Source organism: Babylonia areolata, chromosome 18, assembly GCF_041734735.1.
Source record: "Babylonia areolata isolate BAREFJ2019XMU chromosome 18, ASM4173473v1, whole genome shotgun sequence".
NCBI classification, from domain to species: Eukaryota; Metazoa; Mollusca; class Gastropoda; order Neogastropoda; family Buccinidae; genus Babylonia; species Babylonia areolata.
The window spans coordinates 37,984,410-38,002,591 of NC_134893.1; the positions used below are offsets into that span (position 1 = coordinate 37,984,410).

Here is an 18,182-nt window from a genome sequence, read left to right on the forward strand (position 1 = left end):
AATGTGTGTTTCGGAAGTGAAGAGCTTTGCGGTTCCAATCTCGCGGGAAAATTTGGTTCAACCAGCCAGAGACTGCATTGTATGTAAGATGACTACATAGATTAGAACAGCAAGGCTTGTTTAAATCTGTCCGAAGACACAAATATTGTGTATGTGTGTGTGTATAGATTGTATTTGTATCTGTAGATTAATGTCGCAGAATCCAGATGACTGGCGTTAGTGGCGACACAGGGGGGCGGGGAAGGGGTGTGGGGGCTCAGCTGGCCTACTGGTGGTTGGTGGCCAGCCTTTTAGTTAACAGCCTCTTGAAGTTGGCGGCTGATTCAGCGTGAACGACACTGTTGTCCAGGGTGTTCCATTCAACAGCAGTACGGTAAAAGAGTTTTTGTACTGATCCGTTTTACAGGGCGTGATAGTGAAGCACCTGTCGTTTCTAATGTATGTGTCGATGACGTTCCTGGACACAAACCCCGGGTCTCTGGTGGAGTGGGTCAGTTTGCCTGATTTTTGAGGAGTCGGAAAATTTTGAGTAGGTATGGCCGGCACCAGCCCCTCTACATAGAAGAAACAGGCGGAGCTGCTTTCTGCAGTCTTGTAAGGTCGGAAGATCTAGCTTCTTCAGTAGCCTGTGGATGCTACCAGGTGTGTGAGAGCGGTAATCCCCACTGATGAAGTGCACTGCACCCCTCTGGAATCGTTCCAGCGGGTCAATGTCTGTCGTAATATTTATCAATTCAATTTTTTTTTTTTTATGTGATTAATTCGGGGGTAAACTGTCATTGCTGATTCAAACAAAACTCATCCATTGATTTATGCCCTATCTGCTTTATCCTATTTTACTTACTATTGTTAATGTCTTTAGTTTATTACAATAGAATATGGTGTGAAATTGTTGTTGTTTTTGTTGTTGCATATTTGTCTACATGTAAAAGAAAAAAAATTTAAATGTTGATTACAAAAACAAAAAAACAGCAACTAAAATTTAATTTTCACTCTGACATAATGTAGGCTTTTTTGCTCTTTTTTTTTTAACACTTTTGTCAAGGAAACATGATGGCAGTAGCAAGGCATAAGCACATCCAAAACTAGAAAACGGTATCAGTTTGAAAATGGTATATTATTCCATTCTCTGTCTTAAACCTAAAACTAACTATTAAGAACCCAGAACCCAGTATCTGAAAACAACAACAAAAACTCCAGTAATATCCACATTTCTTCCCCCGATCTCTCTCTCTCTCTCTCTCTCTCTCTCTCTCTCTTATTTGAAAATACATTTCAGTCATAAATAAACAGCAACAATGTCTTCTTGCCCAATTTTGATCCAGAACTTTGGTTGAAATTGAATGCAAATGGAGCATGATTTGTTGAAAATTGTGAAGGTAATGATAAATTATATGTCGCCAGAATTTTCAAAAAGAGGTTTGTTTTCAATTTCTTTGGAATTCTTTTTTGATTCTATACACATCTATCTGCACTTAGACATTATAAAGTAGCTATTCTTTCATCATGAAATAAAGACATTAAATTTTCATTTTCCAAATGTTTTGCAGAGGCATATAACACCAGAGGGAAATATTAACCTCAAGATAATGTTGGCATGATATAAATATGTAGATTAAAATAAAAGGTAACACAAGATAGATGATTAACCAAAAAAAAGAGGTTCAGCTGCTAAGTTGGATGGTGACCTGTCCGTACTGTTGAATGTCAGTTTAATTGACTGACATGCATGAGTGTAATGGAATATATATTTTTTGTTAGTGTGAATATATGATTTTTTGTTTGTTTATGAATTTGTACGTCAGTTGCTTGTTATTATCCCTTATCATTTTTCGTTGTTTTTGCAACAAAAAGTTGCATTTTAGCTGAATTACCCTCCCCCCCCCCCCCCCCCCCTTGGCCCAGGATTTTGTGAAACACTATTTGCCAATACAAAAATGTCATTGTCTTTGTCTCTCAGTATCTCCCTGTCTGTCTGTCTGTCTTTCTCTCTCACACTCACACACACATATGTGCACACACGCACGCACGCACGCGCGCGCACACACACACACACACACACACACACACATAAACACATAAATTCCATCACCAGAGTCCCCTTCCTCATCCAGTTCAAATGAAAGAATGGAAGTGGAAAAGGCTTTGCAAAAAAAAAACCCTGCTCCAAGGGTGCCCAAATCCCCAACATGGGAGACAATGTTTTATGTTGACTGCAGTCAAAAGCAGTAGATATTAATGGTCTCCTTGGGATACACCTGGCCTCTGATCATTAACATCAATCCCTCCCCCCCAACCCCCTCCAAAAAAAGAAGCACCAAGGAGAGAATATATGCATAAGCACAAAGTGGATAGAAGAGGTCTCTCAGATGAAATTAATTATGCTGACCTAATATAATGAATATTTATTATCATTTCATACGGGACACTTCCACAATTGCTTTTAACAATCATGTGCACTTCCACAATTACAATAGACCAGTCACAAAAAGCTGTATTCTGTATTTTGGACCCAAGATAGTTTAAATGGTACTGTAAATCATTATATAATAGTATTTGATGGGCGCAATATCTGAATGGTTAAAGCACTGGACGTTTAATCTGAGGGTATTTGGTTCAATCCTCACATTGTTGCCTGTGGATAAAGAATGGAATTGTTTTCCTGTTCTTCCCAGCTCAGCATGTGTATAAAATTTTCACTTTTAAATTCCATAATCCATGTCGGCGTTTAGTGAGGGGGTTACGGGGTGCACAGGAGGGGTAGTACCTCTAGAGGGGGGCTTGTCACGCTCTTCCAGGAGTGGTTTGTCCTCTGTTGGTCCCCACCGGCACCCAGCTCTCACCTATGGGTCCTAGAAGCTGCTAGCATGCAGCAGTGCCCACCCCCCGGTCAGCGGCATTGACAGGCTGGCTAAACTAGGTGAGGGTAGCCGACGGGTCTCAAACCCTCGGTGAGTTAGGGCTTGTCTACCCAAGCATGTGAAGGCTGGATCCAGCGGACTCTGCGGAAGAAACCTTTATGGTTCAACGGAGAGGAAGGCGATTGCAGTAGAGCACTGTGGAGTGCTGAGGGCAGGATGAGGCACATAGGACATCCTGGTCATCCACTGCATCCGTTTCCATCTCCAATCGTCTTGACCTCGTCTTGCCACTGGATACAGACAGTCTCAGACAAGAGAGTGAGGTCGACGGTGCGCAACTCCTCCTCACTATAAACAAAGTCATCGCGCAAGTCATCAGTCATCCTTCATCCCATACCATCATTTTCCCCAAGCCCTGTGGCAACAGGCGAGCGACGAAGCGACAGGTGTGGGTACACTGCACACAGGCGGCTCAGGTCATATGGTCGTTTTTCACTGACTGGAGCAGCGGTGGAGATTGGCAGCCCCCTGAGCAACTGAGCAGCCCTCTTCAGGACAGCACTGCTCAACTCCATGGCTTGAGGAAGGGGCTAGAAAAGGTGCCCTAAACATTGCCTGCTCCACACCACCCTAGTCAGCATACCGCGGCTGATGGGGACCCTACTCAAGCGGTCGACACACAAAGGAAAGAAAGAAGAAAACAAGGAGCACCCCATTGGCCATTGCCACATGGAACGTGCGTACGCTTCTGGACAGAGGCGACTCAGACAGACCACAGAGACGCACAGCACTCATTGCGAGTGAACTAGCCAGGTACAACATCAACATCACTGCCGTAAGTGAGACCAGACTGGCAGAAGAAGGTGAACTCTGTGAGTGAGGTGCAGGCTACACCACCTTTTGGAGTGGTCGCGGACCTGAAGAGAGGCTGGAGTTGGCTTTGCAGTGAAGACAACCCTCGTTTGCAAGCTGGCTCGCCCCCCGAAAGGAGTGAATGATCGCCTGATGACAATGAAACTCCCTTTATGTAACGGGAAGAAGTTTACCACCATTGTCAGTGCCTACACGCTCACCATGACCAACCTGGATGAGATCAAGGACAAGTTCTACAAGGACCTGAATGCTGTCATCACCACTGTTCCCAACACAGACAAGCTCATCATTCTTGGTGACTTTAACACGAGAGTTGGCAGTGACAGCACCTCCTGGGAAGGCGTGCTTGGGAAGCATGGGGTTGGTAACTGTAACAGCAATGGTCAACTACTTCTCCAGACATGTGCCGAGCACGACCTTCTTATCACAAACACCGTCTTCTGCCTCCCTACCCGTAACAGAACGTCATGGATGCATCCTCGCTCTGGGCATTGGCATCTCATCGACTTTGTCATCGTCAGGAAGAGGGACAGGCAGGACGTATGAGTCACGAGGGCCATGTGTGGCACCGAGTGCTGGACAGACCACCGCCTTATCGCCTCCAAACTCAACCTCTGCATCCAGCCCAAGAGACGGCCTCAGGGCATGAAAGCACCCAAACGCCTGAATGTCAACAAGCTGGAGCTAGGCAACATCAAGCAGAGCTTTGCTGACACCCTGGAGGAACGCCTTGAGTCCACCGTGCTGGACAACCAGAATGTGGAGGCAGCATGGGGCGCACTGCATGAGACGGTGTACAACACTGCCATGGAGTGCCTGGGGCCTTCTGCCAGGAAGCACAAAGACTGGTTTGATGCACTGAGATCAAGCAGCTGCTGGAAGACAAACGCCAAGCCTACAGAGCCCACATTGAAGATCCCAAGTCACAGTCAAAGAAAGACATACTGAAGAGTGCACGCAGCACCATCCAGCTGAAGCTGTGGCAGATGCAGGATTCCTGGTTGAGCAACAAAGCTGATGAGATCCAGGGCTTTGCAGACAGGAACGACATGAAGAACTTCTATAACGGCCTGAAAGAAGTCTACGGTCCCACCACCTCCAGATCTGCTCCACTCCTCAGTGCTGATGGTTCTACCCTAATCACTGACAAGGACGGGATCCTTGAGAGATGGGCTGAACACTATGACAGCGTACTGAACCGCCCTTCCATCATCAATGATGAAGCCATCGAACCGACTCTCCCAGGTGCTAGTCAGTGAGTCGTTGGATGCCATTCCAACTTTGGAGGAGACCCAGAAAGCTGTCCATCTGCTATCCAATGGCAAAGCCCCTGACTCAGACTCCATTCCAGCTGAGGTCTACAAAGAAGGTGGTATGACGCTGACTGAGAAGCTTTATCAGCTGTTCCAGCTCATCTGGCAGCATGAGGCAGTTCCACAGGACTTCAAAGACGCTTCCATCATACACCTGTACAAGCACAAAGGAAATCGTCAGGCCTGTGACAACCATCGTGGAATATCCCTGCTGTCTGTGGCAGGCAAGACTCTGGCCAGAGTGCTACTCAACCGTCTCATAGCACACCTTGAGCAAGGTCTCCTACCAGAGAGCCAGTGTGGCTTCCAGAAAGAACACGGGACTATCGACATGGTACTTGCTGCCAGGCAGCTCCAGGAGAAATGTCAGGAACAGAACGCCGACCTTTACTCCACCTATGTCGGTCTGACCAAGGCCTTCGATACTGTTAGCAGAGATGGCCTTTGGAGAATCATGGCGAAGTACGGATGTCCCAGAAAGTTCATCACCATCATACGGCAACTACATGATGGGATGCTGGCCTGAGTCCAAGACAACGGAGAGACTTCAGAACCATTCCCTGTCTCCAACGGAGTCAAGCAAGGGTGTGTTCTTGTCCCCACCCTGTTCAGTCTCATGTTTGCAGCCATGCTGACTGATGCCTTCAGAGACACTGACATAGGCATTGGCATCAGGTACCGCACAGATGGCTCACTCTTCAACCTCAGGAGGCTTCAAGCAAAAACCAAGGTGAGGACAGACACTATCAACGACTTCCTGTTTGCTGATAACTGCACTCTTAACGCTGCCTCCAAAGCTGACATGCAACACAGCGTCAGCAAGTTCTCTGCTGCCTGTGACAACTTTGGCCTCACAATCAGCACAAAGAAGACTGAGGTGATACACCAGCCAGCTCCAGGAAAGCCTTACGTTGAACCAAACATCTTCATCAGCGGGCAACGACTGAACGCGGTGGACAAGTTCACATACCTGGGCAGTACACTCTCTCACACAGTTGTCATCGACGACAAGGTGAATGCCAGACTCGCCAAAGCCAGCTCTGCCTTCGGCAGACTCCATAAGAACGTTTGGAACAGGAGAGGCATCACCCTGGAGACGAAGCTCAAAGTATACAAGGCCATAATTCTCACCACACTGCTCTATGGATGTGAATCATGGACACTCTACAAACACCACACCAAAAAGCTGAACCACTTCCACACCACCAGCCTCAGAAAACTTCTCGGCATAAAGTGGCAAGAGAAGATCCCTGACACAGAGGTGCTCACTCATGCAAACTTGCCCAGCATCTACACCATCTTGATGCAGGTCCAGCTGCGCTGGGCAGGCCATGTAGTTCGCATGCCAGACCACCGGCTCCCCAAGAAACTGCTGTACGGCAAACTCCAATATGGCAAGCGCTCCCATGGAGGCCAAAAGAAGCGCTTCAAAGACACTCTGAAAGCTTCTCTGAAGGCCTTCAACATCAGCCACAACACATGGGAGTTGAATGCAATGGACAGACCAAAGTGGCGTTCAGCTGTCCACAAAGGCGCCAAATCCTGTGAGGCCAACAGAATCACTGCAGCAGAGCAATGCAGACAGGCCAGGAACAGCAGTGCCAGCAAGTCCCCGACAGCTGCCACCATCCCCTGTCCACACTGCGTCGGAACCTTCTGGGTGTGGATTGGCCTGACCAGTCATCTGCGCACCCACAGAGCCCAACCCACCCACCCCCAGGATGACTAGATGATCCTCGTCGATCCCGACGGACAAACCACACACACAGTTGTAGAAACATGAATGTACCCAGCATACATACTTTTCAAATGGAGTATGGCTGCCAGATCGGCAGGGTAAAAATGATCAATTCATAAAACCCCTCTTATTTAAACAGAACTTCTGCCCAAAGATAAAATATGATTTTTGTACATATTTGTAAGACTTTTTGTTTTGTTTTTGCAGGTTTTTACAATGTCAGGAATTGCAGAAATAAACTGAGTGTCACATGGATTCATCACCTCCAGTACCTTTGTCTTTTGTTCCTTTCTATGGTCTTCAGTCAAAAAAGTAGGTAAAATTTCATGTGGTGAAACTCTTAGAGGTTATGCCAGGAATTTTGTCAATGTTACTTCAACACCAGGCTGTTGCTATTTCTGCATCATTCATTCTCCTTCTAAGTTTCTTGTTGGTTATCTTTTTTTCTTTTTCCTATTTTTCTGTCATACTTCTCTGTTTCCTTCTTAAATCTGAAAAGCTGGTATGGAACAAATCACTATCGATAATGAGTCTGCAGTGATGCATGTAATCATTGTAATGACATAGTTTCAGTTTCAGTTTCAGTAGCTCAAGGAGGCGTCACTGCGTTCGGACAAATCCATATACGCTACACCACATCTGCCAAGCAGATGCCTGACCAGCAGCGTAACCCAACGCGCTTAGTAAGGCCTTGAGAAAAAAAAAAAATATATATATATATATATAGAGAGAGAGAGAGAGATAAGCGTACATACATAAATAAATAAATAATAATTATGATATATATAAAAAAAAATTTTTAAAAAGACATAAGTAATGTGAAATGCCCATTGTATTAACTTGTATATGTACCTGTAACAAATACAGAACATTTTAACGATTACATTTTTTTTTTTTTTTTTTTTTTTTTAAGTGTATCACAAGTGGTCTTGAAGGCCTTCCCTCTCTTGTTTATTTTTTTGTGCCCATCCCAGAGGTGCAATATTGTTTTAAACAAGATGACTGGAAAGAACTGAATTTTTCCTATTTTTATGCCTAATTTGGTGTCAGTTGACAAAGTATTTGCAGAGAAAATGTCAGTGTTTAAGTTTACCACGGACACACACACACACACACACACAGAGAGACAACCGAACACTGGGTTAAAACATAGACTCACTTTGTTTACACAAGTGAGTCAATAACATTTAAAATGAGTCATAGCTTTCTTCTTTGTGCTCTGTCTCAAAGTCTTTGATATGCACATGTTTCAGTCTGTCACTCATCATCTCCTATGTGTTTCTTCAGGCGCAACCTGAACATAAAGCGAGCGCTTGAAACCACCTCAAAACGCCTGAAGGATGACAAATTTCCAAGTCTATTCCGTTCAAGGTGAGATTCTTATTTGTTTATTGTTTTTCTTGTGTGTGAGAAACCTGGTTTCTATAATTGAAGTGTGTGAGCATTCATACTTTTAAAAAACATTTAAGCACACACATACATACACACACACACACACACACACACACACACACACACACACACACACACACACACACACACACACACTCACTCACTCACTCACTCACTTACACACTTCTATTTCTAACTGAATTTATAAAAATGACTATTTTGCATTATTCCAGAATACTGGGACCATCAACTCGCTGGCAAATATTCTACCGCCAGCAGGAAGCACTGGATTTTGCCAGCGATACAACAGAAGTAAGTCTGAATACATTTGACGATGGTATTAATAAACAGTTTTTAAAAAAAAAATGAAGTGTTAACAGTGCAAAAAACAACAACAATAAACACACACACACACAAAAAAAACAACATTATCAAAGTCTTCAGCAATCATTCATCAAAACTAATTGTTCATGTTCTGTCTTCATCTTTGTTCACCTACATGATCACTTAACCCCTTTGTTTATTTTTCTTTGTTTTAACCAGGACCTGCATGTGTTTGCCTTTGAGTGTCAGCAGCCAGACAAACAGTCTGGTCAGAGACAGTTCCTGACTGCTACCTATGCCATGTTCTGGCATTACTACATGTAAGGAGACTATTCACCTGTAGTTCATTGTCATTTGTGGGCTTTATTATCCACTTGTACACTGGAGAGTGGACATTTTGTTTATCATTTTTAAAGCTTCACATCTAATTACTTGTCTTCTGTAGACAAGTCAGACAAGTTACCTGTCTCCTGACAATGTTTTTATTAAACAGAAAGATAAGACTAGCCACAAACAATGTTTTTTGTTGTTTTTGTTGTTGTTGTTTTTTTCTTTGTTTATTTGGTGATTTTCTTTGTGAAGTTTTTTTTCATTATGTTATTTTTTATTATTACATTGGTCTAAATATATTTGAAGTAGTAATTTTCGTCAAAGATCATTGCCACCTTTATGGTTATTATAAAATCACTTTCCAGTGATGTATCTGGCTTATAGTACATACATTAAATACATGTACATTATCTGAATACTGTATCATTATTTAGTGGATGTCAGATTGATATTTCAGCTCAGATTTCTATTTCTAATTTCTGTTACATGGCCAATATCATTGCAGTAATGATATTTTAGAAATAATTTTGCCTTTCTTTTTCTCCAGGCAGTTGGATAAAAGCCAGAGGCATCATTATGAAGTCATTCCTGAAGGTATTTAAATAACATTTGCAAACTTATCCTTTTTCCCTGATAACATTCAGTGCTTGATAACTGATGAAACAGCTGTGGACTGTTTGTATTTTGGTGTTTGCTGTTTTGTGATTTGATTGGTCAGTTTTTATAAAATGATATGCTACTGTATTGCTCAGATTTGGTGTTTGCTATATATATATATATATATATATATATATATATATATTGTGTGTGTGTTATTCCCAAATATGAAACTTTCACATCTTTCTTTATGTGTGTCTGTTTGTCTCTCTCTCTTTCATGTTTATTTGGATGTGATCATGTTTGTCTGTGAAGAAGAGCTTCATTTCTGAATGGAGAATGAAATATTCTAATTTTCTTTTACTTTTAGTCTCGATATCTCTTGTTTTTCATGTTGTTCTGTCTGTCCCTTTCCATATCTATCTGTCCCTCATACTTGTGCATGTGTGTGAACTGTCACACACAGGCCTGATTTTAACATTGTGAGAAAAAAAGTGGTATTTTTTGAGAGTTTGTTGGTCACTTGGTGTTTTTGTTTGTTTGTTTGTTTTTCTTTTATAGGCCATCCTTGTAAACTGTATTTTGACCTCGAGTTCCACAAGCCTACCAACCCAGATGTCAATGGTGACATGATGGTGAACATTTTGATAAAGGTATTTACCTTGGTTGCATTTGAATACTACATATTTATTGGCTGCCATACCATACCTTTTAAATGCATTGGGTTATGCTGTTGGTCAGGCGTCTGCTTAGCAGATGTGGTGTAGTGGATGTGAATTTGTCCAAAGGCAGTCACGCCTCCTTGTGTACCCGAACAGAACTGAACATACCTTGCCATTCATAAACAGCTACTTTTATAGAGATCAGGATTAATGCACCTAAAATAATTATGTCTTTTTTTTCATGAGACGGGGAGTGTATGGGTGGGGGGTAGAAACATAATCCAGACAGATGCAAATGCAAATATCTTGCATCATTACTGTTTGGTTTGCATGTGATACTTGTTGACATATCTGCAGTTTGTGTCTGGAATGCAAGAAATAATGTAGCTGTGAGCTGTGTATTTGTCACACGAATATGTGAGTTGTACATCTGAGCAGAGTGTGTATGCTGCTGATAGATTATTTGTAACTGTATGTCCAAACAGTTTGAGCAGATGAGGTGGCGTTTGTGTGTGTGCAGTATGTATGCTGCTGGATGCAGGAGCTGTATAATGTACACTGCTGCAGAAATGATGTGCTTGAGCTGTCTGCCACGTAAGATTTTACTCTACTTCTTTTTTTCCTTCTTCTTTTTTCATGACATTTTCATTTGATCTCCTCTTATTTCATTTAATCTGTCCCTCTTTAAAAGGAAGAAAGTTTTGTTTTCATGTCAGAGTGAAGGAGACTTTGTAGTCTTTGTTCTTGAAAATAATGTGGCATCTCGATTTATGTGAGTGTGTTTCTGTATGTGGGTTGTATTTTGTGTGGTATTTGACAGCATTAAATAAATCATTTAAGTATTTGCATACATCTGATTATTTGGCAGTCAGAAAAGTAATCATTTGAGCTCATTTAGAGAAAACTGAAAATTGAACAAATATTGATTTCAGTCAGTGTTTATTAAATGACAGTTTTTTTGTTCTAAGTTCAGACAGTACAAAATGTGATAGAAATTAATGTGCTTTCAATAAAGGAAAAATAATCTTTTATTTTGTACATTGTTTTTGTTTCAAAGGGATAATGTCCTTATGCTGTCACATATAAATTTTCAGCATAACAAAAGCAAGCTGTTGGAACATAAACATTTTTTGGGGGGGAAAAAAAAGACTGTCAATTTAGCAAATATTTATTATAAAACTTCAATACGAAGCCTGAAAGCAGTAAAGATATGTCAGTGTATGTGTGTGTGTGTGTGTGTGTGTGTGTGCAGAGTTTTAGACCAGAGACATTTGCAGTATGTTTTGTCTCTGTGTGTGTGTGTGTGTGTGTGTGCAGAGTTTTAGACTAGAGACATTTGCAGTAAGTTTTGTCTTTTGTATGAATAAAATTGTTTTGAAACAAAAGAATGTAAAAAATTTATGTATGTGCAGCACAGAGACAAAATTTAGCAGACACCTAATCTTCCAGCTGAAAGAAAACGTGTTTAGAGATAATGTGACTGCAGGTGAGTAAGTTTATCCATGAGTTAAATATTTTTGCGTGTATATTTGTTTGTTGTTATTTCACTTTTTTTTCATTAAAGTATAGACTTGAATCCCCCTCCTGTGGGTATGATGAGAGATCTTCCAGTATGAGTAGTATCCCCACATTTAGTGAGTCATGACAAGTAACATTCTGTTTGATTTGTGCTTGGCGGTGTAACACTATTCTCTTTTATAAATTTTGATGTCATAAACTTTGACATAGCCCTGCTGTTCTTTATGATTTAGTGATTTAGTAACATAGTAAGAACAATTCTGCATATAATAGAACAAATTGGTCTTTGAAAACACTGCTAAATTACTGCCATCTGTTTGGGGTTGTTTTTTTTAATATAAACTCTTGGTTAAAATTCAATGTTCAGTCTGCCTTTTATTTCTTACCCTAAGGCAGGAGAAAAAAATCAGTGTATGAATTTGATTTTTGTGCAGGTGATTTCATCCATGCCATGTTTCATCTGCTGGAAGATTATGTTTTTGGAGAACTGGACAAAACAGACACAGAAGGAAAAGCTGAACTCCATAAGGAAAAAGCTGCACTTATTTCATCACTGACCTCCAAGCCAAACAGCGATGCCGATGAGAAAACAACAAACAAAGGTTTTCAGGGTGCTGATAGTGGTATTTGTGGAGATGTTGGTTGCATGGATAATGCTGAATTCACTGCAGATACTGAGGTGAACAAAAAAGCAAGTTCACGACCACATGTTCTTGATGGCAAGAAGACAAACACAGAAGCAGCCACTTCTACAAGCTTAACTTGTCCCAGCTGTGGCAGAACAGATAGCGTGTGTACTGGTGAGGCGACAGAATGTTCTGTTTTCTGCATGCCTTCCTCATCAAAAAAACTACCATGCCGGAAAGATGACAAAAATGGAGAACAGCCTTCAAGAGACATAGATCAGCAGAGGGAAGCTCATCAAAGGTCACATGAGGGAACTGCCGTCAGCATCAGCAAAAATCAATCACATCACACAGAAAACATTCGTGAATCGAATAGTATTTCAGGAGAAAAGGCTTTGCCCAGCAGACAATCTGCTCAGTTGCAGGAATCCATGGATGTGTCAATGGGGATGGATGTAAATGGAGAGAAGGAAGAACAGAATATGTTAAAAGACACACAGATCAGCAAAGAGAAGATGACTGGTTTACGTGACAGAGTGTTCCAGCAGTTCAAGATGAGCGATTTGAGGTCGCTGTATGTCAAAGACAAAGAGGGCAGGGATGCCTGCTTTGCTGATTTAGGTGAGTATTTCATTCAGTGTTCCCATGTTGATGGAAAATTATACAGTAAATAACACACTACTTCCATCTGCATGAGCAAGTTGATGTTTAATTTTGAATGTAATTATTATATTAGAATCAAGGATTCCTTCCTCACTGGTGTTGGTGATGTGGATGGATTTGAAGGAAGACAGCCCAAACCCAAATTTCTTCATAGCTTTCTGCTGTCCTCATTCCATTCCTGCAGTCACCTTTCCCTTCTCATCTATCCGTTACTAATCCCTCCCTCCCCAGTCTTCACCATAACTTGCACAGTGGCAGTTCAGGACTTATTCAGCTTTAATAGGTTGTTGATGAAACTGTGATCAAATAAAAGTAAAAATACTCAGACGTACACATGCTTTGTCAAGAATGTGATAAGTCAGAAGCCAGATTTAAGAAAAATCACTTTATTGTCAGTCTCGATGTGGAGTATTGCCCGCAGATATCAGAAAAACTGTCCAGTATTAAAAACAGGTGATCTTTGCAGGTGTGTACACCAAGAACCGCAACTTTCGTCTGTACAAATCCTGTAAGCTGGGCAAAACCACTGCCTTCACTATAGCGAGCGGCAACACTTTCACTGACAAAGACACTGCCAACGAAACCCAGAGGGAAAGAGACATCTTCATGGCTTCTCTCATTACCAATGTCAGGTGTGTACGTACACACACACACACACACACACACACACACCGCCCAAATTCATTAATTTTTTACTTGATACTTGATTTTTGCGGTGTTGAAGGTCTAACCATTCCAGGAAAAAGAAAAAGAAATCACTACACATTAGACTGTGTGTGGCATGCGTGGCACAGACTAGTGGTAACATTCTGGGTCATAGAGAGTGGGTACACTCCTCCAGTGTGCATCCAGCCTGTTTTTGAACTTTTTTGTTTGTTTGTTTGTTGGTTTTTTTGCTTAAGTTTATGGATGATTATACACACCATCTTATTTTTAGCTTTTTGACTAATGTGCTTGAACCTCTGCTGGTTTTGTGTTTGTAGATACTTATTTATTTTCTGAAAAGTAATAAGACAAGCCCTCTAAACTCAGTCAATATATCTTTATTTTTCCATTTCAGAAATTAGGTTGTGTCTTTGATTTACATTCCACATGATGAACAAAAAGAGTAATCACAAAATAGAAATAGACATAAAGACTTCAGTCAATAGCAACAACAGACTCACAGTATGTCACACAAATAATCATCAGACACAACCCCTAGAGTGGCATAAGATTATCAAAAACAGAATTTTAGATAATTTGATTTAATCACTAGATGTGACTTGAATGAATTAAGGCAAACATTCAGCATCAGTAACACAAAAGCGCACGTCATCTGAATGCTTTGCAGAGCTTGATGCCCATTGAAACCAGAATACACAGAGATCAGGTAAATAACCCTTCACCTTTTCTTCCCCCTCATTATGCATGAACTGTACTTGAATTAGTGATTTATTCCACAAGCAGTGTTTGTGTATTGTTGATATATGGTGTGTGGGGGGTTGGTAGGAAGCTAGCTGTACACCTTACAGACTGCCCTGTCAACATGACTGAAAGCTGTGCATTATGCGTGCAGTGGCAGTGAGAAACTGTTAACCTTTGGAGACAGGGCAGACTGCGCACAGCCCTCAAACAAGCATGGAAAGAACAGGACCCAGCCTTCACACGGCTCGAGAGGTGATTAGTTTTCTTTTCTTTTTCCTTTCTATTTACCAGTCACACCCAAAAGCTCTGTATCCAGAACAGCATGATACTTGCGCCCATTGACAAGAACCAACAGGTGATGCGAAAGAGTTTGGGGGGTGGGGGGGGGGGAAATATTTTTCATTAGCAAAAGGGAACTCGTTTTCATGAGTGATAATCTTTCTTCTGTATTAGTGAGCAAGTAGGCACTCACTGCAATTTTGTTTCTGCTTACTACTTCTTAATACAGAGTTCTTTCTCATGCATTCATCTACATAATTATGGTGTTGTTGTTTTTTTGTTTGTTTTTTTTTGTTTGTTTGTTTTTTTTGTTGTTGTTGTTGTTTTCTGATCTTGATACCTAGGCACTTTTACTGTTGTGTTCATTTTTGCACTCAGCATCTGTGAGTTGCCCATTTGGTTTTTCTTGGTTTTGTAATCCTGTTTTTATATATGATTTTATATAATATTTTGTTGGGTTTTTTTTAATTATTATTATCTCCTGATTGTGACAGCGCTCATTCCTGCTTCTGGTTTTTTTTTCAGGTTTCTTTCATTTCAGGTTCCACAAGATCAATATATTACTATATTTTCAGCCCTGATATGGCCCTGAGCAGTCAGCTGAGCGATAAGTAACAGTGCTGTTACTTAACCCCATTCAGTGCTTTTGCAGATCAAAATACTCCTCCTCTTCACAGATCCTCACTCAGGCTTTAATGGCCATATCTTTCAGATGGCATAGAAGGCTTTGGCAAGTCCCCTTACCCTGAGGTGGATGACTTCATCAGCTGCCAGGTGTCGGGTCAGGGGGGAACTGTACGACGTTGGTCCTATTTCCCAGCTGCAGAGACTCTTAGCTTTGACATTGTCGGCTATCGCTTCTGTCACAATATACAGCGTCAGCATCGCAGCAACAATATCAGGTGAGTGAGTGTGTTGCGTTCACCAGATATGCCCTTTTATTTATAACCTTTTTTTTTTTTTTTTACTTAGTTAAAAATTGCTGATGCACATAACTTTTGTCATAAGGTGCAGTTTGTCACAATAACAGTCAGGTGACTAGTCCTTTATGGAAGAGGAGAGGATTTTTTATTTTGAGAGAGATATGTATATATATATATAGAGAGAGAGAGTGTGTGTGTGTGAATGATAAATCCAGGCCCTCATGCCTTCAATTCAAAATCTGATTTATACCTGAGGTGGGGGGTGCTAGTTAGGGGAGTGGTTGTGAAATTTAAAATGTCTTGTCATGTTAGCCACTATTTATGTGATTATGTACGTGCATGAACTTGTAAATATCCAAAGACTGTATGATTGTTTCCCCTTAACAGACTGGTTGCAGACCTGCAGAAAGGAGTGTGGTATCAGAAATGCTATGACCCGGACTGTCAGGCTGTGAACTTCAAATCTGAAGGTAGGACCATTTACATGTGGCTGACAACTTACCATGGGGGAATATCTGTCTACCTATCTACAGATATACATAGATAGGTAAATAGATAGAATGTTCATTTACATTTTTATCATTTCTAATAACAGAAATTTTGTATGGGAAGATTTTTTTAGATAATTTATTTCCACATTTATCATTTTTGATATCTATGATTTGTAACTTTTTTTTTTAAATGTTGTTCCCATCCATTTTGTTTACCTGCAGGAGGCTTTTTACATACAAATTATATTTATAAATCAGCGGTAAACTTTTCAGATATATGAAATGTGACTTTTTCTGTCTTGTTACGTCTTTCCCTTTCTTTTTTTTTTCTTTTTTTTCTTTTTTTTTTAATATTATAATTATTATTTATTTACTTGTTTATTTATTTATTTATTTATGTACGCTTATAGTTGACTTCATCAAGTTTTTGCGCCTTATGCATATTATTAGTAGTGGTAGCGTATATGGATTTGTCGAAATGCAGTGACGCCTCCTTGAGCTACTGAAACTTTCCTAAAAGTAGCATGCGTACACTAGTGTATAGTGTAAACTGTGCTAGTTTAATGATAACAATAGATGTATGATACATCCTTATTCTGGTCCAAAAATATGTTGTTCACAGTTTGTTTATTTTTCCTTCTTTCAGAGTTTAAACTGCCAAGTGAAATTCTGCCCGCAAACTACTTCAATGATGACTTTGAAGATTTTGATGATAACAGTATGGATGAAGATGATGAAGCTTGTCTGCTAGCTCTTCAAGATGCAGAACACAGTCTGACTTCAACTACCAGCACGAAACCTTGACTTGAAAAAAATCTCCCTGCCATTGAATGGGAAAGTGAGGGTGGTTTGTTTGACTTGGCTTTTGTGTTGTGACACATTCAGTACTGCTGTGACAGGATTTGTGCTGTTGGGAAACTGTGTGTGTGTGATGAATAGATTTTTTACCATGATCTGCTCATTGTCGATGTGCTTGTTTGCACATGTTGGAGAAGGACAGGAAGCTTGTGGGGTTAGAAGAGGGTTGTTTCTTTGTTGTTGTTGCTTTGATATTTGTTGATGAGCATTTGAATATGCTGATAGTTTTAATTGCTTGAAGCAGATAATAAAGAATTTTGAACTGAATTGTGCTGTAAATGAGACAAAACCTGTGAAGCATCAGGGTTGGGGGGTGGGGGGGGGGTGAAGAAGAGACTGAATATGGGACAGGCTGAGAAAGAAAGATGTATATATGTACAGATATGAATAAGCTTGAAAATATGATAATTCGAATGTGTGTCTGTTTTGTTAAATCCGTCTGTGTTAAGATTTTGTTTATAGTATGATACAATACTGTCTGTTCAGAAAAGGGCAGAGAGCTATTTTTTCTTCACTGTGATGTTTGTGCTTGAAACAATAAATGGTCTTTACATAATCAAGTGTACATATTGTACGAGTTGTTCATTGTTGACAAAAATATGAGATGAATGTGTCTGGTGTCTCAAGGACTGTCTCCAGGTGCATGTCATGAGAAAAGTGTGGCGGTTATTATGACATCTCACTCTCTTTTCTTGCTTTACCTCATCCAACCTTATTTCTCTTGGGAAAAAAATCTATAAAATGGATCTCCATCTCTCTCTTGTCTTCCCACTTCATTGAAAACAAAATGATGAAAAGAATTCCCTAATTGTACATACTGTGTTTAAAGTGATGTTACTGTTTATCTTGTAAATTTACAGCTGGATTATCCACTCCCTCTACCCCTCCCCCTTTACCCATGTGTATGCAAGCCAGAGGCCGAAACACACTGATGTACATTTGTCTCAGTCTTCCCACTTCCCCAGCATATGCAGATCATGAAGTCTACAGCAAGCCAGTGACTTGGTGCAGTTTATTTGACTCTGAAAGGCCATGTTGGGGTATAGCATGCTGTAGTAAAAAAAAAAAAAAAAATTAAAAAAAAAAAAAATTGTTAAAAAGGACTGGGTGTGCTTTTACTGTTTTGTTTGAAATGTATGTCTTTTATGACCTTGAAATTAGGTAAAGGTCAAAACATTCAACAGTTCCTAATAGATTTTGATTTTCCATTCTGTCATTCTTCCATCAGTGCAAACCATGTCAAAATCATGTCACCACATACCCCCCCCTTTCCCCCACCCCTCTTGGCCTCCTATCTCCCCCCCCCCCCCCCCCCAAAAAAAAAGAG

General features: G+C 40.7%; 1 protein-coding gene across 1 annotated transcript; it reads left to right on the forward strand.

Annotated features, from left to right (window-relative positions):
* Positions 1 to 6,978: 6,978 nt before the first annotated feature.
* On the forward strand, positions 6,979 to 17,228 carry LOC143291967 (DNA-directed primase/polymerase protein-like). Its single transcript, XM_076602118.1, has 14 exons — positions 6,979 to 7,097; positions 8,073 to 8,156; positions 8,411 to 8,489; positions 8,721 to 8,821; positions 9,379 to 9,425; positions 9,990 to 10,081; positions 10,611 to 10,684; positions 11,503 to 11,576; positions 12,043 to 12,855; positions 13,364 to 13,529; positions 14,456 to 14,556; positions 15,296 to 15,485; positions 15,894 to 15,976; positions 16,644 to 17,228. Exons 1-14 carry the CDS (start codon positions 7,036 to 7,038, stop codon positions 16,799 to 16,801), a joined length of 2,124 nt encoding a protein of 707 aa, XP_076458233.1. The 5' UTR covers positions 6,979 to 7,035; the 3' UTR covers positions 16,802 to 17,228.
* The last annotated feature ends 954 nt before the right edge of the window (positions 17,229 to 18,182 follow it).